The sequence below is a fragment of the Musca autumnalis genome, unplaced genomic scaffold (genome assembly GCF_047663935.1).
Source record: "Musca autumnalis isolate F117 unplaced genomic scaffold, ASM4766393v1 scaffold_4, whole genome shotgun sequence".
Taxonomy (NCBI): domain Eukaryota; kingdom Metazoa; phylum Arthropoda; class Insecta; order Diptera; family Muscidae; genus Musca; species Musca autumnalis.
This window is the reverse complement of record NW_027411977.1, coordinates 217,791,492-217,817,067: the sequence shown is the minus strand read 5'-3', so window position 1 is coordinate 217,817,067 and position 25,576 is coordinate 217,791,492. Positions and strand designations below refer to the sequence as shown.

The 25,576-nt window shown below is 36.0% G+C and overlaps 1 protein-coding gene across 1 annotated transcript; it reads right to left on the bottom strand.

Moving 5' to 3' along the window:
* Window positions 1–753: 753 nt before the first annotated feature.
* LOC141402645 (mediator of RNA polymerase II transcription subunit 19-like) lies at window positions 754–24,405 on the bottom strand. Its single transcript, XM_073984342.1, has 5 exons — window positions 24,150–24,405; window positions 23,424–24,008; window positions 2,379–2,486; window positions 2,186–2,297; window positions 754–2,039 (listed from the first exon to the last, which is right to left on the bottom strand). The coding sequence occupies exons 2-5, from the start codon at window positions 23,778–23,780 to the stop codon at window positions 1,669–1,671; spliced, it is 948 nt and encodes a 315-aa protein (XP_073840443.1). The 5' UTR covers window positions 23,781–24,008; window positions 24,150–24,405; the 3' UTR covers window positions 754–1,668.
* Window positions 24,406–25,576: the final 1,171 nt, after the last annotated feature.

Sequence of the window (25,576 nt, the reverse complement as noted above, 5' to 3'; positions counted from 1 at the left end):
GAAGGAAAATATTCTCTAACTAGTATAATTATACCGAATAACATGCCCGGCAAATTGGTTTTACAAATATCCCCTAAACGAAGTTAAATTTAAAACAAAGGGGTATAAAATCAACCGCATACATTTATTTTATGGGGTTGATCTCAAGGGGAAATAATTTCTCCATCAAATTCTACTATATGTTGTCAAACAAAAGAATTTTCAGGATATAATAGATACCCAGATAATCGATGTTCATCATGACAAACAAATTGTCAAAGAAAAATAAATCATCGTTTGGGGGTTAAAAATTTGGAATATTAATGCAATATCTGCAAATACCAATGGGAATTAGGTTATCTTTAACATTAGGGTGGCGAATAAAAAGCAACAGTGATATAATAGATACATATAAAAGCATGACCAACAAGTTATTTATACAAAAAAAAAACTTTTTGAGGTTAAGTCTTAGAAAAATTTGAAGATCTCCCACTTACTTTATTTTTAGAGGGTTGGTTCCAAAGAAGAAAATGATCCTTATTAAATTTCACTATAGACCTGCGAATAAAACAAGTCTGTAGATATAGCAAATTTCTTAGCAAAATAACATTTTTCGAGCCCTTAATTTTTGAAAAAAGCTGCTAATGAACAAAATATTCTGCATCAAATTCCACTAAGGGTGTTCTCAAGAAGGAATCTTCAATCTTTAATATATACCCCAATATATCTATCTTTTAATTCTATCAAATTAATTAAAGCCAAACAAAATTGTACTTTTTTGCATTTTTTTTATAAATTTAATTTATTATTTGATTTTTTTTTTATTTGTTTTGTTTTTTCTTTTCCTTCTGTTAAATTTCTAATTATCATTATTTTCTTTTTTTTTGTTGTTTGTTTGTTTTGTTTTGCATACAACTCTTAAATAACTAAATAATATATTTTTTGTATTTTGTTTTTATAATAAATTTTTCATAAAAAAGTGTGTTTATTAAACCTTAATTGCTAAAGTTTTATGAAAGCAAAAGAAAAAAATATTACAATTTTTTATTTAATAAAAAAAAAAAACGAAAGTTAACTAAAACTTGTGAAAACAAGGAGCCAAGGAAGAAAGGAAGGCAGACCAAATGGTTTTTTGGGTGGTGCTAAGAAAACTATATAATAAAAATAAAATTAAAAAACAAACTACTAGGCAGTTGGTTAAGTGTGAGAAAAATTATTAAAGTTAAAGAGGGGGGTGGGGAAAAGGAAAGTGTAGATTCTATAAAACAACACACGATGGAAGATCTTTTTCTTGGTTTGCTTTTGTTATAACAACGGATAACGGAGCCAAAGGGAAAGCTGGGAGGGGAGGGATAGGAAAAGGAGAAAGGGTGTTTGGTTTAGAATTTATCTAAAACTCTTTTTTTTGGGAATGACAAACTGGCTACTGTGTCTCTAGCTTAATACCATATTAACATACACAGTAACTGTGATAGTGGGGCAGATATTTGAGGATAATAATTAGGGGCAAAAACTAAAAAAATTGTTATTCTTTTTTGTGTGGGGGGAAATACAACATAATAGTTCTTCTTCTTGCTTTTCTATTTATGTTCTTTTTTTCTTTTTCTTTGTAAACAAAATTTCAACCTAAAAGAAAATCATAAAACATGACTTAATTTGTTTATAATTAAAAAATAATAAAAATTTAAACTAAAATAAAGAAGCATGTTGAGGCATCATCATACCACCAGGGCCTGACATATTTGTGACACCTGAACCAGGCCCCAGCGGGTTATTTGGACCCGTCGCCAGGCCCTGAAGGCTGCTACTACCACCCATACCAACGGCACCACCACCGCCCTGCATCGTTGACATGGCCGCTGGTCCGCCCATCATCATACCGCCCATCTGTGAATGACCACCACCCAACATGGGCGATACACCGCCCGATGATGGTGGCTCTGGACTGTGAGATTTCTTTTTACGTTTCTTTTCCTTTTTACGCTTTTTCCGTTCTTTTTCATCTTCGTGGCGTTTTTGTTTTTTATGTTTTTTCTCATAAGTCTCTAAACCGGAAGAATCTGTAAGGAGGATGGATGATTAGTTTTCCAGTGTGATTATTGAATCAAATATCAAAACGAAAGCAAAAACAACAACAATAGTTCAAAAATTGATTTATTGTTAATGCTTTCTATGCGGCTGCGGTGACAATAGCTAGCCCACTCACCCATTAGATTTGTTTCGGGCGGCTGTTGGCCATCTTTGTGTTTATGTTTTTTATGTTTGTTTTTATGTTTACGTGCGGGTATTGTATTGAAGGCTCTATACTGTTCCGGTAACTAGAAAAAAAAAAATAAAAGAAAATAAAATTAATAATTGCATATAAACAAATTCGAATAAATTGTGACAGTAAAACATACCGGTCCGGGATGTAATCTGAAACCAGCTAATTGTACTGAGGTTAAAGGCAATAGCTCTTTACCTCCTATGGGGGGTTTATCAATGACACTGCGTAATGTACTGTTTTCCTGCAAGAGAAAATTATAAGAAAAGGAAATGATAATGAAAATTGTCATAATGAGAACAAATTCTGTAAAGTTTTAGAACTTTTATTAAGAAATTAGGCATAAATTGAATACTCTACCAGCTGGCGGATAAATTTGAGATGTTTACCACAGGTAGATCTTTACGTCCTGATTACAAAAATATAAAGTTTGTTGGGGGGAAGTCCATACTTCCCGAGATATGGGCCTTTGAAGTTCCGAAAATTCCCTCGTTAAAGCAAGAAAAAAATTTTAAATTAAAAAAAATTGTTCCCGTGCCCTAAATTGGCTCCTGTCCATAGGAGAAAGTCTCAAATACCCGGCCGAAGGCCGTTTACTTAGAAAAACTTACAATTTAAAAAAAATGTTCAGATTTTTTCCCCAGCTGGTAGAGTATTCAATTTGTTCCAGAAATTATTCTGCCACCAAACTTTTAGATTAGATCCAATTAAAAACTAAGGTTGAAATCGAGTGTTTATTTTCTTTCCCCATAAAATCGTTTTCAATCTTAACCCTTCTTTTAAACCTTAAAGCAGCTGAATAACAAAACAAAAACAGAGCTAAGCTCAATTCTTCATTTGTGCTAACAAACAAAGATATTAAACAAAGAAATATTTATTGCTGACACCACAAAATGTTGTTCAGGGGACAGCTTTTTTATATATGAAAAATCCTAAATAAGCAATTACTGGCAAAAAGTTATTAAGATGGTAAGGCTGTTATGACTTCTTTACCTTAGAGGAGATCTATGGTTCACAAATACCCAAATACCCAAAGGATTATGGGATTATGGTACTTATTAAGATTTTTAAATTGCTGCAAATTGTTTAAGGAAACCTGAAGTTTAGATGATTTTCCCAAAGAAAAGTTTGTTCTTCATCAAATTTTACTATTGGCCACTGAAGAAACGATGTCTGTAGATGTGCTAGATATATCATGAAAATATGGTAAACAAAATTAATCATAACAAGTAAAAAAGTGTCAGTCGGCTTTGCCGACAGATATATACCCTCAGCCAATGTGAAGTGAAACTTTCGCCTACGGACAGATCGAATGTTTTTAAGGTCTCTTCAGAATTTTGTGGCCCTTTTGGGACATTTGAACTTGCCGACAAAAATGTGGATCAGGAATTAACTGCACTACAACACAAATGTTGAACTTTTGTGTGGGAGGTACCCTTAGGGAGGACCGATATGGGCCATTTTAGAAGTTAAACTAAATTTTGACAAAATATTAGGAGATCCAAAGTTTGGACCAAATTGGTTGCCCCATTCAAGTGATATCGTCCTAGCATTTTATTGACATTTTTTAAATATTGGGGAGAAGTACTGGAAGATGTGGACCGGTATTGCCCCATGAAACTATGTTTGGATATAATATGACGAAGACCAAATGTTGGACAGAATCGGTTGAACAGTTTGAGAGTTATCGTGCTCTCCGACCGCCACATATAGTGACATCGGGATTTTTTAATCCTTTCGGGCTGTTTTCCTAAGAAATATGCCCCTAAAAAAACGTTTACCGTCGTAATGGAGGTAGCGAATACAAATCGCTTCAACAAAAATCAAAGTGATTCAAGAGCAGGTCTTAAAGTGAACTTATCCGAAATTTTGTGTGAGAGGTACCAGAAGGAGTAGACAAATATACCATATTCGAACCTGATCTATATCTGGTAGATATATTCGGATGTGAAAAGTATGGATTACATCGGTCACTCCCTTCAAGAGTTATCGTGCGCACATTTTTGAACTTTTGTGGAGGAGGTACCCGAAGGAGTGGACCGATATGGCTTATCTTCGAATTTAAACGATCCGTTCGAGAGTTATCTTGCGCTCCATCCACTGCACACGGTGTCGTAGGGGCTTTTTGCATCTTTCAGGCTAATTTCTCGGGAAGTATAGACTTGCCCCTGATGAAACTTGTACCGTCGTATGGGGGCCTATTAATAAAAGTTGTTGCAAGAAAAACCAAAGCGATTCGGGAGCAGGCCCTAATATGAACTTATCCGAAATTTTGTGTGGGAGGTACCCGAAGGAGTGGACCTATTGAGTCTATATTGGAACCTCATCTAAGTCTAGTAGATAATTCACGATGTGCAAAGTATGGATCAAATCGAATACTTCCTTCAAGAGTTATCGTGCGCACAAATTTTCCGAACATTTTCGAACTTTTGTGGGGGAGGTACCGGAAGGAGTGGACCGATATAGCCCATCTTCGAACTTAAACTAAGTTTGGAAAAAATATTGCGAAAGCCAAATTTTGGACCATATCGGTTCATCCGTTCGAGAGTTATCGTGCGCACCAGCCAGACAGACAGACGGACGCACATTCCTCCAAATTGTCTGAAACACATTTCGTCCAAACATACTTGGGGTCTAAAACCATTATTTCGATGAGGCACATTTTGCCCGTATGAAAGTGTATATACCCTCGTTAGCATAAATGCTGAGGGTATAAAAACCACTTTTTGAGGTTAAGATATTCGAATCAATGCAAAATCTCCCACAAACCTTCATTTTAGAGAGTTGGTCCCTAGGGAAAATTTGTTCTTCATCTAATTTCACAATGGGTCAAGGAACAAAAGATGTCTGCAGATCTGATAGATATGCAGAAATTACAATAATCAAAATTGGTAATGAAAACAACTTTGTTGAGACTAGAATCAGGACAAAATCTCCAACAAATCTTCATTTTAAATGTTTGGCTCCAATGGAAAGTTTGTTCTTCATCAAATTTTACTAAAGGTCACTGAACAAAAGTAGTCTGTAGATGTGGTAGATATCAAGAAAACATGATAAACAAAATTTGTCGTGAAAATTCCTTTTTTTTTAGGTTAAGGTTTGCGAATTGCTGCAAAATATACAATAAATCTAATTTTGGATAATTGGTCTCAATGGAAATAGTGTTCTTAATAAAATTTTACTATAGGTAAACGAACAAAAGATGTATGTAGATATGGCATAATAATTAATAATAATAATTGTCCCCAAACATCCCAGGCGGGACAGGGGAGACTTCTCTCACATCAATGTGTGCACACCGATTCATATTAGCTTAATGATATAGGACCTGCTGTTTATCGCCGAGTCAGAACGGCGTGTCTAAGACACCACTTGTAGAGAAGTTGTACAAGGCTGAAATACACAGAAAATGTCGCCAACATTACTGAGGGGTATTTTGCCACCGTTGAAAAGTGTTTGATGTTGACTGGCCGGGAAATCGAAACCACGACCTTCAGCGTGCAAGGCAGGTGTGCATACCATTGCACCACGGTTGCACCCGTAGATATGACATATATCAAAAAAATATGATCAAAAAAATTTTTCACGAAAATACTTTTTTGAGGTTAAGGTTTCGTTTCAGTGCAAAATCATGCACAAATTTTCATTTAAGAGGCTTGATCACAATGAGAAATATGATCTACATTAAATTTCACTACAGGTCACTGAATAAAAACGCCCGCAGACATGCCACATATCAAGATTATATATGATAAACAAAAAATTGTTCATGAAAATAACTGTTTTGAGGTTAAGATATTCGAAATAAATAAATAATAAATTCTCCCACAAAAATTCATTTTAGATTGTTGGTCCCAATTAGAAATATGTTCTCCATAATATTTCACTATAGGTCACAGAAAAAAAGTTTACTCTAGATATAATAAATATCGAGATAATGTGACCAACAAAATTGCTTAAAGATAAACTCCTTTTTTTTGAGGTTACAGTTATGGAATCGGTGCCAAATGTTCCAGAAACCACCATTTTAGAGGATAGGTCCCAAGGGGAAATGTGATCCATATTAAATTTCACTTGAGGTCACCAAACAAAAGATGTCTGCAGATATGGCAGATATCAAGAAATTGTGATAAGCCTACAACTATTTGAGGTTAAGGTATTCGAATCAGTGCAAAATCTCCCACAAACCTTCATTTTAGGCGGTTAATCCCAATGAAAAATATTATCTACAATAACTTCCCCATAGGCGCCGGACCAAGGAACAATGTAGACATAATATATATATCTTGAAAAGTATGATTTAAAAATTAGCTGTAGAAAATATTTTTTTAGGTTAAGATAATAGAATTGATGCAATATCTATCATTAAACTTAGTTATAGAGGGTTAGACCTAATGGGAATTATGTTCTCCATAAAATTTCCCTATAGGTCACAGAACAGAAGTTTACTGTAAATATAATAAATATCAAAAAAATGACCTATAAAATTGCTTATAGATAAAATCCTTTATTGAGGTTACGGTTAAAGAATCGGCACAAAATCTTTTACAACTATCATTTTAGAAGGCAAGTCCCAAGGGGAAATGTGATGTATATTAAATTTCACATGAGGTCACCAAACAAAATATGTCTGTATATATGACAGATGATATGATAAGCATAATTTACAACGAAAATACCTCTACTTTTTGAGGTTAAGGTATTCGAATCAGTGCAAAATCTCCCACAAACCTTCATTTTATGGAATCAATGAAAATTATGTTCTCCGTAATATTTCACTAAAGGTCACAGAACACAAAACTTTATTGTAGATATAACAAATATCGAGAAAATGCGACCAACAAAATAGTTTTAGATAAAATACCTTTTTCGAGTTACAGTTATGGAATCGGTACAAAATCTTCCAGAAATCGTAATTTTTGAGGATAGATCCCAAAGGGAAATGTGATTTATACTAAATTTCACTACATGCCACCCAACAAAAGAGATCTGTAGGTATCACAGATATCAAGAAATTGTGATAAACAAAATTTTGTCATGAAAATACTTGTTTATGTTAAGATATTCGAATCATTGCAAAATGTGCCACAAATCTTTATTGTAGAGGGTTGGTCCCAATGAAAAATATGATCTATTTTAAATTTCGCTATGATCACCGAACAAAAGACGATTGTAGATATAGTATATATCAAGAAAAAATTATTTAAAATTATATTTAGCAAAAATTCTTTTTTAGGTTAAGATAATAGAATTGATGCAAAATCTCCCACTAAACTTAGTTGTAGGAGGTTAGTCCCAATGGGAAATATGTTCTCCAGAAAATTAAACTATAGGTCACAGAACAAAAGTTTGCTGTAGATATAATAGATATCAATAAAATGTGACCAACAAAATTGTTTACAGATAAAATCCTTTTTGTAAGGTTAGGGTTATGGAATCGGTATAGAGTCTTCCACCATCCTTCATTTTAGAGGGTATGTCCCAAGAAGAAATATGATTTATATTCAATTTCACTATATATCACCAAACAAAAGATATATGTAGGTATTCACAGATATCAAGAAAATGTGATAAACAAAATTTGTCATAAAAATACTTTTTTATGTTAAGATATTCGAATCATTGCAAAATCTGCCATAAAACTTTTTATAGAGGGTTGGTCCCAATGAAAAATATGATCTATATTAAATTTTGCTATGGTCACCGAACAAAAGACGATTGTAGATATAGTATATATCAAGAAAAAACAAGTACAAAAGTATCAGTCGGCTTTGCCGACAGAGATATACCCTCAGCCTGTGCAAATTGAAACACTTTTTTCACAAAAAACTTATGTATTTAGGGGTTTCACAATTTTGGTCGTATGAACCGACAAAAATGTTGATTAGGATTAAAGTTCAAAAATTTTGCGGAAAAGGTACTTAAAGGAATGGACCGACATAGACAGACCATGGGGGTGTCATAGGGGGTTTTTACACCCTTCGGGCTGTTTTCTCAAGAAGTATGGACTTGCCCCTAAAACATCTTTTACCATCGTAATTGAGGCAGCGAATGTAAGTTGCTTCAACAAAAATCAATGTGATTCAATAGCAGGTCTTAAAGTGAACTTATCCAAAATTTTGTGTGGGAGGTACGGGATGGAGTGGACATATATAGTCCATATTCGAACCTGATCTATGTCTGGTAGATATTATGAGAATGTGTAAAGTATGGACCAAATCGGTCACTACCATCAAGAGTTATCGTGCGCACAATTTTTCCGAATATTTTTGAACTTTTGTGGGGTAGGTACCTGAAGGAGTGGACCGATATGGCTTATCTACGAACTTAAACTAAGTTTGGAAACAATATTACGAAGGCCAAATTTTGGCCGGAATCGGCATATCAGTTCGAAATTTATCTTGCGCTTCCACCCATAAACATGGTGTCATAGGGTTTGTTTTTTAACTTTTAGGCTATTTTTTCAGGAAGTATGGACTTGCCCCTGAGGAAACTTGTACCTTCGTATAGGGGACAGTGAATACAAGATGTTACCACAAAAACCAAGGCGATTCGAGAGCAGGTCCTAAACTGAACTTTTTCGAAATTTTGTGTGGGAGGTACTCGAATGAGTTTACAGATTGAGTCCATATTGGAACCTCATCTAAGTTGGTAGAAATTTCAAAATTTGAACCGAATCGATTGATCCGTACGAGAGTTATCGTGCGCACCAGCCAGCCAGACAGACGGACAGACAGACAGACGGACGGACATTGCTAGATCTACTCAAAATTGTCTGAAACGGATATCGTACAAACATACTTGGGGTCTAAAACCATTATTTCGATGAGGCACATTTTTGGTCGTATCAAAGTGTAAATACCCTCTTTAGCCTAAAGGCTGAGGGTATAATTATTTAAAATTATCTTTAGCAAAAATTCGTTTTTAGCTTAAGATAATAGAATTGATACAAAATCTCCCACTAAACTTAGTTGTAGGGGGTTAGTCCCAATGGGAAATATGTTCTCCAGAAAATTAAACTATAGGTCACAGAACAAAAGTTTGCTGTATATATAATAGATATCAATAAAATGTGATCAACAAAATTGTTTATAGACAAAATACTTTTTGTAAGGTCTGCCACTAACCTTCATTTTAGAGGGTATGTCCCAAGGAGAAATATGATTTATATTGAATTTCACAAACAAAATTTATTACGAAAGTACATTTTTTGAGGTTAAGGTTTCCGAATCGTTATAAAATCTCGTACAAACCTTTATTTTAAAAGGTTGGTCCCAATGGGAAGAATTATCTACATTAAATTTTAATATGGGTCAACGAACAAAGGAACAATGTGGATATAATAGATATACTGAAAAGCATGATCTAAAAATTAGCTGTAGAAAATACTCATTTTTAGGTTAAGATACTGGAATTGATGCAAAATCTCCTACCAACCTATGTTCTACTAGGTTAGTCCTAATGGGAAATATGTTCTCCATAAAATTTCACAATAGATCACAGATCAGAAGTTTACTGTAGATATAATAAATGTCAACAAAATTGGTTATAGATTATTATTTTTATTTATTTATTTTTTTTTTTTTTTTTTGAGGTGATCAAAAATCTTCCAATAACCTATGTTTTAGATGTGATTCACAAACTTAGAATGCTTAGCAGCAGTATAATAAATTCACACATCGGTTGGAGTTTCACTTGAAAGTCTGTCAAAGGGGGCTCTCTGTCAAGGGGCATGTCACAAGTTGGCGGTGTCTTATCACTACAACTGTGGCCTTTCTAGTGATAAACGAAATGCTTAAGGAATTTGTTAAACTACGAGTTAAAGCCATTGGATAAGGTGACGATGTAGTCATAATAATTAGCTAAAAGTTCCCACAAACTCCAATGAAGCTTGTGTAAGGAGTTCCATGTGGCCCTATTCCCAAATCACCTTGTTATATTGCTGTAATCTATACAACAAATGCATACATCGAGTTTCCAGTGGAGCCTCTATTTATTATACCCTATACCACAATGTGGAAAAGGGTATTATAAGTTTGTTTTGGTAAAAATTCATGTAACACCGCGAAATATTCGTCGGAGACCCCCAATGTGGATACCAATCTTCATATCTCGACGAGATAAAGCGATTTTGAGATGTGTGTCTGTCCGTCCGTCCGTCCGTCTGTCCATTATAAATTGTAAACACGCTCCAGGCCGCAATTATGGACCGATCGTCACGAAATTTTGTGTGGAGGTTGGGTTCAGATCAGAATATATCCCTATTCTTATTGGTGATGATCGTAAAATATTTAGCGGGTGAAATGGACCAAAAACATAATATTTATCCAATTTTCTAGTGGCTCTGTAGGTCTCAATATTAGTCCGATCAACGCGTAATTTTAAATAAGGTAAGAGTATATCACAAAGGAGAAGCTTGCAATTTGAGATGGCGATCGGATAATATTTAGAGGGTTAAATGGACCAAAACTTTTGTGTGAAAATTGTGAAAATTTTTAATATACAGCTTATATCTTAATTCCTGGAAGAGACATTCCGGACAAGTGACGTATACTTGAAAGTGGAACGCTTGACCTTTCAATTGATGCCAATTATGTTGGTGTGCATGATCAGATAACAGAGTTACAGCCTAATATATTCCGTTATTTGTTTGTAGTGTAATAATAAACTCGCTAGAAGTCGCAATTATACATCAATAGTCACGAAATTTTGCACGGGGTAAGAGTATTGGTCGAAAAAGATGCCTACAATTTTGAATGATGATCTGATATTCTTTAGCGGGTGAAATGGACCATTACTTTTGTATGAAAAATATAAAAATTTTATTTTTGGTCGATATTTTAATTCCTTGAGGACATATAGGGTAAGTGCACCAGTAGTCGGCACTTTAAGGATTCTCGTATCTTCAGCCGTATGTCATTCAGAGTCTAAATGTCCAATCAAATTGAATTTAAGTTGTTATGATTCGTTATTTTGTGTAGTTTTAGATTACATAAACAATTTTTTTGATTATTTCAATTCAACATGCAAAAAATACAATTTAAGTGAAATACTGCGTACTGCGTACGTACTTCAAATCATGGCTAATATTGCTTAAAATCGCTAAAGTTTCTTTCAAATTGAAACTATTTTTTATTAATTAGCATTTAAAGTATTTCTTAAGTATTTTTTATAATTTTTAGCTAAAAATAATCGATAAAAATCAATGTTTATAACCCCATGCCGACTACAGGCAAATTTTATATTTTTTTGTCCCTAAAGTCGGCATCAGCAAAAATTGCACAATTATAAATATTTTTTAAAATTTTTTTTTTCTGAAGTGTTCTTTAAACTGTTCTCTACCTATAAAGCAAAAATGTTGTGGAAAATGTCTTCATTTTAAAATAATTAAAGAGCTTATAAGGTTAACATCTCCACAATTTTTTTCTTAAGAAACATGCATTTTCGGTTGTGGTGAAAAACCCTCACTGACAAAAACTTAAATTTCGATAAAATAATTGGTCCTAGCTCAATGAAATTGTATATAAAGTTAGCTGACAATATTGTTGAAGCATTTTTAAGGTTATTTTCCTATTTTGTTTTCTTAATTTTTAGTTATTTGAGTTCAAATTCAAAAGGTGCCGACTACTGGTACATGCCGACATTAGGTGCACTTACCCTATATTTCGCAAAGTAGCCTACATAAAAATGAAAAAAACTACTGACCTTTCCTCTGATGCAAATTGCAATAAAGTGTTTGCTTGATAACTGGCCTACTGCCTAATATATAATGGGTTCTGTGTAGAGAACCACATTTTTATCCCATGCTACATATGGTCCCTCCAAAAGTTTATGTAACACCACGAAATATTCGTCATATCTCGACGAGATAAAGCGTTTAGCGATGTGTGTCCGTCCATTAAAAATTGTAAACAAGTTTTAGGCCGCAATTATGGAGCGATTGTTACGAATTTTTTAAGGAGGTTGGGTTCGGGCCAGAATAGAAATGATTAGTTTTTGGTGATGATCGTGAAATGTTCAAGGGATGAAATGGACGAAAAACAAAATTTTAACCAATTTTGTAGCGGCTCTGTAGGTCAAAATAGTAACCCGCAAAATTTTAAACAAAGTTTGAGTTTATGATGAAGAAGAAGCGTACAAACCAACCTGAAGATGAGGTAATACTTAGCGGGTTAAATGGACTGAAACTTTTATGTGAAATTGGTAAAAATTTCAATAACGTTGCGGTTAAACAACGGAAGTAGTAGTACTACATAAGTGGGTTTCATTACATTTTAGTTTGTGTGAACTAAATTTTCCTTTCCTGCTACAAAAATGTCTTTGTTATGCTAGATAACTTTTTGGTTTTGGTCATAAGTGTTATACATTACATCTCTGATATTTGATAATTAAATTTTCACAATCATTGAAAAGAAGTTCCGTGGAGAGCGATTGTCCAGGGATACTGGTATAGGGTATCCCATGGTCGGCTCCGTCCGACTATAGACTTTTCTTACTTGTTATACCCTACACCACCTTGTGGTAAGGGGTATTATGTCTTTGTGCATTAGTTTGTAGCATGCAAAGGAAACGAGATAGACCCATAGTTCATTTTAGGGATATACATAGAATCACTTTCTGAGTCGATTTACGCATGTCCGTCTGTCTGTCCGTCTGACCGTCTGTCCACGTATTTTTGTAAACAAAGTACAGGTCGCATTTTTTGTCCGATTCAGCTGAAAATTGGGGACTACAACTTTTTTAGCCATAGGAAGAACGCTATTGCTTTTGGTGAAAATCGGTTCAGATTTGGATATAGCTCCCATACATATTTTCGCCCGATTTCACGTATTTTCTGTACCAAACACGCTATATATTTCCGATTTCGATGAAATTTGGAATGTGTGACCGAATTCAGTCTAGAAATAAATGTGCCAAATTATATAGAAATCGGTTCAGATTTGGATATAGCTCCCATATATATTTTCGGCCGATTTCACGTATTTGCTGCACCAAACACACTGTATTACGCCCAAATTTGATGAAATTTCGAATGTGTAACTGAATTTGGTCTACAAATAAGTGTGTCAAATTATATCGAAATCGGTTCAGATTTGGATATAGCTCCCATATATATTTTCGCCCGATTTCACGTATTTCCTGTACCACACACGCTATATATGTCCGATTTCGATGAAATTTGGAATGTGTGACGGAATTCAGTCTAGAAATAAATGATCCAAATTATATCGAAATCGGTTCAGATTTGGATATAGCTCCCATATATATGTTCGCCCGATTTCACGTATTTCCTGTACCACACACGCTATATATGTCCGATTTCAATGATATTTGGAATGTTTGACTGAATTCCGTCTAGAAATAAGTGTGCCAAATTATATCAAAATCGGTTAAGATCTGGATATAGCTCCCATATATATTTTCGGCCGATTTCACGTATTTTCTGTACCAAACACGCTATATATTTCCGATTTTGATGAAATTTGGAATGTTTGACTGAATTCGGTCTAGAAATAAGTGTGCCAAATTATATCGAAATCGGTTCCGATTTGGATATAGCTCCCATATATATTTTCGGCCGATTTCACGTATTTTCTGTACCAAACACGCTATATACGTCCGATTTTCATGAAATTTGGAATGTTTGACTGAATTCGGTCTAGAAATAAGTGTGCCAAATTATATAGAAATCGGTTCAGATTTGGATATAGCTCCCATATACATATATTTTCGGCCGATTTCACGTATTTTCTGTACCAAACACGCTATATATTTCCGATTTCGATGAAATTTGGAATGTGTGACCGAATTCAGTCTAGAAATAAATGTGCCAAATTATATTGAAATCGGTCCGGATTTCGATATAGCTCCCATATATATTTTCGGCCGATTTCGTGTATTTTCTGCTCCAAACACGATATATAAGTCCGATTTCAATGATATTTGGAATGTGTGACTGAATTCGGTCTGGAAATAAATGTGCCAAATTATATCAAAATCGGTTAAGATTTGGATATAGCTCCCATATATATTTTCGGCCGATTTCGTGTATTTTCTGTCCCAAACACGCTATATATGTCCGATTTCGATGAAATTTGGAATGTGTGACTGAATTCGGTCTGGAAATAAATGTGCCAAATTATATCAAAATCGGTTAAGATCTGGATATAGCTCCGATTTATATTTTACATATTCACAGTGGTGTAGGGTATCATATAGTCGGCCCCGCCCGACTTTGATCCTTTCCTTACTGGTTTTTTCATAGAAATCTTTCTATTTCATTTGGTTTAATTAACATTGATGCAAGAAGCTTATTTCATGGGGAAAGCAGTCAAAAATGTATGGCACACCCTATAGGAGAAGCTTCCCTCTCTTAGGCAATATTAAATGTTTTGTAACAAACAACAAAAATAACTAAAACACACGTCGACAGAAACAAAAAATGCCAATATTTTGTGGTGATGTTACAACAACAAAAGGCACGTGCAACAAAGAGAATAGAGAAAAGTGAAAGTAAAAGTACAAGAGGAGAAAAAAAAAATCAAAACAAATTTTTGTTTCATTTAGATGTGAGTATAATGAGGTAAACAAAACTTGGAATTCTTGTTGAAGAGCATAATTGCTTAAAGACTGGAAAAAAAACTATTTCTAAACAAAATTTCCCAAGAGACATTGACGACTACTCGAAGCGACCTAGAAATTATCATGTAAACGTGACATATTGCCTTAAAAAATATCAAAAGTATTTTTAGTTTAATAGCTGGTGGAAAAAAAGATCGAAGCGAGTAAAAACAATTTAGTCGATATTCCATGCATGTGGTAAAATATATTGTGGCCGCTGCTAGTCATGTTAATGAAGATATTATACAATAAGGGGATTGTTCTTAGACATAATATAAGACCTATGAAAGCCATTGGATTTGAGGAAGGAATATCAATCTTTAGCAAAATGTAGTAGAGTTAGAGTTGATTTTTCTACATTAAGTTGAAATAATAAACATTTTTTTTTTTTTTTGAAATCCCCATTTGGTTGTGAATTTAGTTTGTAATTTAAATATATTTATCTTGCAATTATATCAACCAAACAACGTTAGAATCATGTTTCTGAATTAGATACCCCAACAATAAATTTGATCGACCTTGACCTCAAAACAAAAATGTTTTTTTTTTTTTTTAATTGTGTGAGAATTTACTAAGCCATTATTAAAGCACGTGTTGTGCGCTAAGCTAAACTCATTAAGTGACAATGTTTTTGATTTCATATTTAGAATATTTTGAAATCAAATTATAGATACTTTAAAAGTGGTATCTAACAAGAGTCTCTAATACTGCCTTCAAAGAATTTTTATTAATATTAAAATTTGCTTATCTAACGATCATAAAGGAAGAAAACAAGGAAATAAAAACAACTTCATATTTTTATTGGAAAAAATTCTGAAAATCTTTATTGGTTCCCATGGATTATCATAATCGACATTAAATACAAAGAAAAGTAAACAAACAGCTTGGAGTTTCTTAATTTTTAAAGATAGGAAATTATTTAAAACAACAACATTGAACATTTTTTATTAGTGAAATCTCCATGATTTTCAAGTGACAGCCATAATTTCAAAGGACATTCATGTCTTTACGTGAAGCTGAAAAAATACCATTCGTAGAGAAAAGATTAGAAATTATTGAAGGATTTTGTTGTCTTACAAAAAAACTAACAAAAAAATTAAGATTTTTAAAAACTTTAAAAAAAAGGTAATTCCTGTGTACATATAGGAACCACATGTATGGACCAAATGGCTTTGAATTGCAAGTTGAATAAATAAATTTAATTAAAAACAAGTAAAAAATGCGTTAAGTTCTGAACTAAAATTGAATAATTATCCCAAATGACTAAATAAAGTTAGCAAATATATCTGAAAAGGTATTCAAACTGGACCTTTATATGGGGGCTATATCAAGGGTGGGACCTATGTTGACAATTTTTGGTGGATATGTTTTGTGAACGTCAAATTAGAGGTAGTTCGATCAAAAAACCAGTAAGGAAAGGATAAAAGTCGGGCGGGGCCGACTATATGATACCCTACACCACTGTGAACATGTAAAATACAAATCGGAGCTATATCCACATCTTAACCGATTTCGATATTTGGCACATTTATTTCCAGACCGAAATCAGTCACACATTCCAAATATCATTGGAATCGGACTTATATAGCGTGTTTTGTGCAGCAAATACGCGAAATCGGCCGAAAATATATATGGGAGCTATATCCAAATCTGAACCGATTTCGATATAATTTGGCACACTTATTTCTAGACTGAATTCGGTCAAACATTCCAAATTCCATCAAAATCGGACGTATATAGGGTGTTTGGTGCAGCAAATACGTGAAATCGGGCGAAAATATATATGGGAGCTATATCCAAATCTGAACCGATTTCGATATAATTTGGCACATTTATTTCTAGACCAAATTCAGTCACACGTTCCAAATTTCATCGAAATCGGACATATATAGCGTGTGTGGTACAGAAAATACGTAAAATCGGCCGAAAATATATATGGGAGCTATATCCAAATCTGAACCGATTTCGATACAATTTGACACACTTATTTGTTGACCAAATTCAGTTACACATTCGAAATTTCATCTAATTTGGGCGTATACAGGGTGTTTGGTGCAGCAAATACGTGAAATCGGCCGAAAATATATATGGGAGCTATATCCAAATCTGAACCGATTTCGATATAATTTGGGGCACTTATTTCTAGACCGAATTCAGTCAAACATTCCAAATTCCATCAAAATCGGACGTATATAGGATGTTTGGTGCAGCAAATTCGCGAAATCGGCCGAAAATATATACGGGAGCTATATCCAAATCTGAACCGATTTCGATATAATTTCGGGCACTTATTTCTAGACCGAATTCAGTCACACATTCCAAATTCCATCAAAATCGGACGTATATAGGGTGTTTGGTGCAGCAAATACGTGAAATCGGGCGAAAATATATATGGGAGCTATATCCAAATCTGAACCGATTTCGATATAATTTGGCACATTTATTTCCAGACCGAAATCAGTCACACATTCCAAATATCATTGAAATCGGGCTTATATAGCGTGTTTGGTGCAGCAAATAGGCGAAATCGGCCGAAAATATATATGGGAGCTATATCCAAATCTGAACCGATTTCGATATAATTTGGGGCACTTATTTCTAGACCGAATTCAGTCAAACATTCCAAATTCCATCAAAATCGGACGTATATAGGGTGTTTGGTGCAGCAAATACGTGAAATCGGGCGAAAATATATATGGGAGCTATATCCAAATCTGAACCGATTTCAATATAATTTGGCACATTTATTTCTAGACCGAATTCAGTCACACGTTCCAAATTTCATCGAAATCGGACATATATAGCGTGTGTGGTACAGAAAATACGTGAAATCGGGCGAAAATATATATGGGAGCTATATCCAAATCTGAACCGATTTCGATATAATTTGGCACACTTATTTGTAGACCAAATTCAGTCACACGTTCCAAATTTCATCGAAATCGGACATATATAGTGTGTGTGCTACAGAAAATACGTAAAATCGGCCGAAAATATATATGGGAGCTATATCCAAATCTGAACCGGTTTTCACCAAAAGCAATATCGTTCTTCCTATGGCTAAAAAATTGTAGTCCCCACTTTTCAGCTGAATCGGACAAAAAATGCGACCTGTACGTTGCGAACAAAAATACATGGACAGACGGACGGACATGCATAAATCGACTCAGAAAGTGATTATATGTATATCCCCAAAAGGAACTATAGGTCTATTTCGTTTCCTTTTGTATGTTACATACAAATGCACAAAGACATAATACCCCTTACCACAGTGTGGTGTAGAGTATAATGAACCTCAAAATACCAAAAATCGGGAAGTACCGTTATATGGGGACAATACCAAAACATGGACCTATATTAACAATTTTTGGTGGACATGTTTTGTGGCCTCTGGGAACCTTAAACGTAAAATTAGAGGTAGTTCGGCTAAACATGGTAGCTAACATCCTCAAAACACCGAAAATCGGAAAGTACCGTTATATGAGGGCTACACCAAAACGTGGACCTATGTTAAAATTTTTTGGTGGAAATGTTTTGTGTTAATTTGGTTAAAAATTATAGCTAAAATCCTCAAAATACCGAAAATCGGGAGGTACCGCTCTATGGAGGCTATACCATTCTCGAAGGTACCGTCATTCTCGAAGGTACCGTTAAATGGGGATTATACCAAAACATTAACCTATATTAAAAATTTTTGGTGGAGATGTTTTATGATCACATGGTATCTCAAAAGTCAAACTAGAGGTAGTAGTTCGGAAAAAAATGTAGCTAAAATTCCCAAAATACCGAAAATCGGGAAGTACCGTTATATGGGGACTAAACCAAAACCTGGGGGGTTGCTCTGTATTGCGATGCGTTTGCGTTTGGTATTTTGTCAACGCAAGATATTTGCGTTAAAACACGATTTTGACATATGCTTTTGTATTACAGATTGCGGCGGTGCCAGAAAGGAAAAAAGGAACAAAAATAATGGCGAAAGGAGATACTAAAACGTATTAGAGACGCATTTAATTTCCTTGCGCATCGCATTTTTCTAACGCATCGCAATAGAGAGTAACCCCCCTGGATCGATGTAGACAATTATTAGTGGAGAGGTGTTGTGACCGCTAGGAACCTCAAATGCCAAATTACAGCTAATTAGATTAGAAAATGTAGATAATATCCTCAAAATAAAATAAAAATACCAAAAACCGTTATATGGAGGGGACAATATAATCTTCCAACTGCAAAATATAGCGTTCTAGATCAATTACTTCGGACGGTAGAGTAATTATAGCAGACCGACAAATAAAGTGGTCTGTAGCAGAGCGGTGTCATTCGATGTTAAGCCACCCTTGTGCATGGTGAATAGTGCTTTCGGAATAAGGTCAACGAGATTTGACACAAGAAACCAAGATGTAGGGTTTTCAAATCAATTTGGAAACGCAGAATCACAACTCTACTTTCCCCCAAGAAGTCCGACTTTAAATTAGTGGTTGTAATCCTGCTATCCCATGGCGGCAGGTTCTTCAATACCGGATTGACCCTTAACCACACAACACCGGTGTTCCGACCAGCGGCTGCAACCTCAGTGTGTACACATGTTTGTATCGTTTTTTTTTTTTTGTGTTGGGAGCAGCATATCCCGGTATGCCTGCTCCGGATTCTTTTGGTCCATGCCGGGACGGAGGAAAGCCCAGGACCAATTTATTGGTGCTCACTTTGTCTCATCCGCATCGACCACACTCAAACTTCGATGAGATGCAATAGATGTTCGGGAGTGGAGGTTGTAGAAGACCACATCTCATCACACACGAGCAGTGTTGTGCTCGACGGGAGACCCCCACCCATAGGCGAGGATGAGTGGGTTCTGCTTAGGAAGATCAGATCGATACTATCTCAACTTCGGTCTGGTATCTCTAGATACCACAATAGTTAGCTCTCCCTCCTGAATTCTGAGATAACAGACACGTACCCAAAATGTGGCCAATCAACGTACATCACACGACACCTGTTCGCATGCAAAAGTTCAAATTTTGTCAGCGACGGGATTAGGAAATGAGCGTGATGAGCTTCGTCGTATCAACCCCAATAACCCCAGAGTCAGGGAGCTGATACTGGAAGTTAACAGGCTGGTCGGCGAGCATAAGCGGAACAAATGGTTAAATCATCTGAAGAGCTGCAACAATGGAGCCGGTATAGGTGAATTGTGGGCAACGGTTAAGTCACTCTCGAACCCTGGAAGAAGGGAAGATAGGACCTCAGTCACGTTTGGCGACGTTACGTTGACTGACCCGAAGAGGTGCGCAAGTAATTTCTATCGACAGTTTGTCGAGCATCCCGAGAGTGACAGGGCGAAGAGAAGAGTATTACGTCGCATCAGATCTCTTCCTGCCGAGAATGAACCACCACAATTTACAATGGATGATGTTGCCAATGCCATCAGGAACGCTAAATCATCCAAAGCGTTGGGCCCTGATGGAATCTCCATGGTAATGTTGAAGCAGCTGGATGAGCCGGGAGTCGAGTATCTCACCAAAGTCTTCAACTTGTCGCTAGCCACCCTCGTTGTTCCCGAAATCTGGAAAATGGGCAGGGTGGTCCCACTATGGAAGCCAGGCAAGGATGCCAGCAAAAGTGAATCGTACAGACCGATTTCGCTTTTGTCGCCCGTAGCAAAGACACTTGAGGCATTGCTCTTCCCCAGTATCAGAAATAACTATCAAGTTGCCGATCATCAGCATGGATTCCCTAAGCAGCACAGCACGACAACAGCGCTGCATGCCATTACCACATATATCTGTAAAGGACTCAACCAGAGACGGCCGTGCGATAGAACAGTGATGGTGGCGCTTGACTTATCAAAAGCCTTTGATACAGTCAGGCACTCCACGCTGTTTGAGGACATTGAGCAGACAACCCTCCGGCCAAGCTTGAAACGTTGGATAGTGAACTATATGTGTGGACGCCAGTCGTACGTGGAATTCAGGAATAAGAAGTCCAAACCTCGTAGAATGGAACAGGGAGTTCCCCAAGGTGGGTGATATCTCCGGAACTGTTTAACCTCTACCTCTCCTGTATTCCACCCCGTCCAGACGGCATTGAGATCGTGACGTATGCGGATGATTACACGATCTTGGCGTCGGGTACCTATCCTGATGACATCTGTGAGAGACTGAACAACTATTTAACCGATCTTACCACCTTTTTCCATTCGAGGAATATGCAGATTTCCGCCACAAAATCTACAGCCACTCTGTTCACCACATGGACAGCGCAATTTGGACGTGAGTTGAATGTCGTGGTCGACGGTAGCAGAATTCCGACCACAAACTGCCCTAAAATTTTAGGGGTCACATTCGACACTACATTCACGTCGTGCGCACACGCCACAGCTATCTGCGACAAGTTGAAAAGTAGGAACTAGGTCCTCAAGTCCCTGGCCGTGCAGATAAAGAAACCTTTTTGGCCACGTATAACGCGATAGTTCGGTATGTGATAAGCTATGCGGCTCCAGTCTGGTCCCCGAGATTGTGTGATACGAACTGGAAAAAGATTCAAACTTGCCAGAATGCCGCCCTGAGAACAGCGACAGGGTGACTCCTCAAATCTTCAGTGGACCATCTACATGAGGAGGCAAAAATTCTTCCTGTAAAGCAACACAATGAGATGCTTTCGTCGCAGTACCTGCTTGGAGTACCTCGTGTGAGCCATCCCAATCACCATCTTGTGGGTAGGCCCGGCCCATTCAGGGAGATCAGGAAGGATATACATGCTCTATAGTGAGGTCCGACGATACAGGAGAGAACCCCTAGATCAACAAGCATATCAAGCAGGATTGAATTGCATTCGAACGGACGCAGTTGCCAAGGCCTTAAGCAATTATAGTGTGAATAAAGTACTCGGAGTACATCCTCCATCTATCGCCGCTGAGGAGCGTCAGCTGCCACGACAAACCATAGTAGTTTTGACTCAACTACGCTCGGGATATTGCAGTCGCCTAAATTCGTATTGGGCGGAAATCGATCGCGCCGTGCAAGACATATGCCCAGTATGCGGCATGGGCCCGCTCGACACACAACACCTTTTTATACTGCCACGCCAAACCTACCCATCTAACTCCAGTGGATCTGTGGCTACATCCCATCGAAGCAGCCATTTTTCTGGAACTGGAGATACATCCTGAGCCAGATTGAACAGAGGAACGAACATATAAACATAATAAAAACACTGTTACAACAACAACAACAGACACATTGATCTAAATGTTCCCGCTTGCACCTTTAGACCTCTTTATCTAGGTCATGAAGAGCTCTCCAGATGTGCCAAAGTGGAACAAGCTTGCAAATTGTGGCAGCGATGATGACGACAGCACCTGGCTGTGTTGATGCACAGGAAAAATTTTCGCTTCCCTATGAAGTTGGCACACCCTGTTGTAGTCCTCTGGGCGAAATTCTGGCAGATTGGAGGTCAAAATGGTTTTTAGAGTATATCTGTAAGGAACTGTAAACTTCACCCTCACACTCCAGGTGTGCTCTACGAGACAAGTTCGTCAGCAACCATAACATTTTCCAGAGTTCAAATAGTGCTTTACCTGATCTACTTTTTATCTTACGACACTACTTTTAGAGAAGTTGTTCATGAGTGAACTATTCAGGAAATGTGGCCAACATTGCACTGAAGGGATTTTCTACCACAAAAATTGTTTTATGTTTTGGTCAGAAATTTAACCACAGACCTTCTGATTGCATTGCGGATATTCTTACCACTGCACCATGGTTGCGATTACCTAATAATGGGATTTCCCATGTTTCAGAGCCATGTGGATAGGTAGTGAAGACTATCGGTCGTCTATTTACAGTAAAATGCATGAGAGATCGCAGCATATATTTGGAAGGTTTAACTGTTCATTGAGATTGTAGCCGGAATAATTGTTTGTGTACGTTTGGTGAAAAATTTGCCAATGATAGATCTTATTGCAATGATTAGCAACGTGAACAAATATCGTGCAGAAATCTACCAATAATGACCCAATTTCAACACTTGTAAAGAAAATCCTAAGTATAACAATCCGAATGGAATGGAACGATTGTAAATATCTGAAATATGGTAAATCTGAAATTAGTAACTTGTACCCAAGTTATGTCTTAATAGTTGACACGTGGAATCCATTATTACTTTATAGTTGGAAAAAAAGATAGATTTTTCCAACATTTGAATAATAAAGGCGCATTAAAAGAAGCCAGACACTATTTTCCAATGTATTCTAATTTCACAATCATGCCTAACATCACTTCAAAGATGTGAGTAAGCACCAAATAGTGACTTTTTTTGCATCCTTTCTTTTTACGCCTCTTTCAACTTCTACGAAAAATCTATACAACCACTTTTTATTCCTGCAGCTAGCCTTTGTTTCCTCTCTATGGCAGGTGTGTAGGTAGATAGATGATGTATGTACCCATTTCCAGAAATCCATTTTTTTGTTTTGTTTTTCAAGGTCATCACAAACAAAATACACATTATTAAAAAATATTATCTTAATATAAATTATTGAAAATATTTTTCTTTTGTTTCTTCTTACCAAATTATTCATGCCGTCATATATTCCTGGCAGATTGGGCAAAAATGAGGACAGTGATTCTTTGACTTTCTTATCCTTAAATTTTGTTAGTGTATGATGTAAACCATATTCAGTCATGAGATCTTTATCGCCCGTCAGCTCACCCTTCCCCGGTGGTTCTTTCATCGAATAGAATGGTCCCGTTTGGATTATCGTTGGCGTTTTCCCCAGCGATATTGTGGCCTTTAATGTACCCGATGAATCTTGACGTGAGACTACGGGTGATCGTCCACCATGTGGCGATGATTTGGGCGAATAGTTTGAATCCATTTTGCGAAACTGTTCGCCCATCATCATGTTACTGTAATTGTTCATCATGATTGATGGTCCCTTATATGTGTCGTCGTCCAAGTGTAAATTTATTTTTACAAAAAGTTGTTTTTGTTATTTGTTGGTTGCTTATTTTCTTTATATGGCTGGAACCCCTTTTTTGTAGAAAAAAGGGGATCTTTGTCGAAAAACACCTTTTCGCGAGCGTCTTATTATGCACGTTTTCTTTTTTCCGAAATTAATTATAAGAAAAAAATTGAAAAAATTCAACAAAATCTAAAGTAAAAAAAGAGTTTTTACAAAAACGGATCAATAGTGTCGTTCATTTGCTTTCTGCTGCTTGTTGTGTGTCTCTCCCCCAAAAACCAAACCACTGCCTTAAAGTCGTTTCTTTTTTTTTGTGTAGCCTTCACTTGCGTTTTTAATAGGTTTTTTTATACGTATCTCCTCCGTTGCTGGCAGACACGAAAAACTTTTTGTCCACACAATTTGGCCAGAATTGTTACGAAATTCATAAGATTTTTTACAGCCAACAATTGTTGCTATTTTTTATTGGGTTTTGTTTTCTTTTTTCTATTGTTTTGTTTATGTTTTTAGATTAGGTTTTTTCGTTAACAATTTTCTGCGCTGCCTGCCGTGGATCTCTAACTTTTTACTTTAGTTTGCATTATCTGGGCATTATCTGCCTTATTATTATTATATTGGCGACCCTGAATGTCATTTTTGACAGGCACACACAGTTGTATGGGAGTGGAGTAACGGTGATGTTATTTGATGGGTACTAAGGTAAGTACTCAGTTTGGGAGAGATTAACCAGTTAGCGAGAAAATTTTATGTAAAAATGATATTTGTGAGACTTTTTAAGCATTTTTTAATAAAATAACTTTTTTCCCTAGAACGTATAGATATCCCGCAATCGTGTCTTCTTTTAAAAATGCCGAAAACTTTAAAGGGTAATATAGGTGTATTCCTACAAGCCAATCCCTTGGTGTTTGATTGGGAAAATTCTATTAGACTATTGCTTGGTTTATTTTACGAAATCCACTCGATTTCAACTGTCAATTCCTTAGCGTAAACGTCAAATGAAAACTCGTCTGAAATCGACTGGATTTCATTTGACGTTTAAGCAAAGGAATTGACAGTTGAAATCGAATGGATTTCGTAAACGTAAACTTACTATATGTTTACATTTACGAATTCCACTCGATTTCAACTGTCAACTCCATTGCGTACATGTCAAATGAAAACTCATATGAAATCGAGTGGATTTCATTTGACGTTTGAGCAATGGAATTGACAGTTGAAATCGAGTGGATTTCGCAAATGTAAACACAGTGTTACTGCATTCCTAACAAACCTCTGAATTAATAGTTGTGGTCCTGTACTTACCTGAGGTTACCATTTTTAACCTGCAAAGCGTTCCTTAACCCCAAAAAGTGGTAAAACTGGAAGCAATTTTTATGGGAGAGGGTGAGGAGGGAGAGCAAAAATGCCTTTCTCTTCTACCACAGGCTACCAGACAAATTTTTTCGGCTAAAACTGATTCGGGTAGAACTGATTTTTCGACATTTGTTTGTCGATTATTTGACAATGAAGAGAAAAATGGACAAAAACAATAGAAAAAAGCGATCGCTGACAAAACAAAATTAAAAACTTTGAAATAAAAGAAGAAAAGTGAATTTTTATGTTTCTTTTTGACATTGCTACCAGGGGCTCAATTCTGTTTCTATGAAAATGTGAAATGAAAACTTGTATAAAGGAGAAAACTGTCAAATGAAAGAAATTATAAAAGAAATGTTTTTCATTTCACATTTTCATAGAAAAAGAATTTGGTCCCAGACATA

Coding starts and splice junctions, on each gene's coding strand:
- LOC141402645 (XM_073984342.1), bottom strand. CDS start 23,780: ATGATGAACAATTACAGTAACATGATGATGGGCGAACAGTTTCGCAAA. Junction 2,487..23,423: donor ATGACGGCATGAATAATTTG/GTAAGAAGAAAC, acceptor TTTCTCTTGCAG/GAAAACAGTACATTACGCAG. Junction 2,298..2,378: donor TCAGATTACATCCCGGACCG/GTATGTTTTACT, acceptor TTTTTTTTCTAG/TTACCGGAACAGTATAGAGC.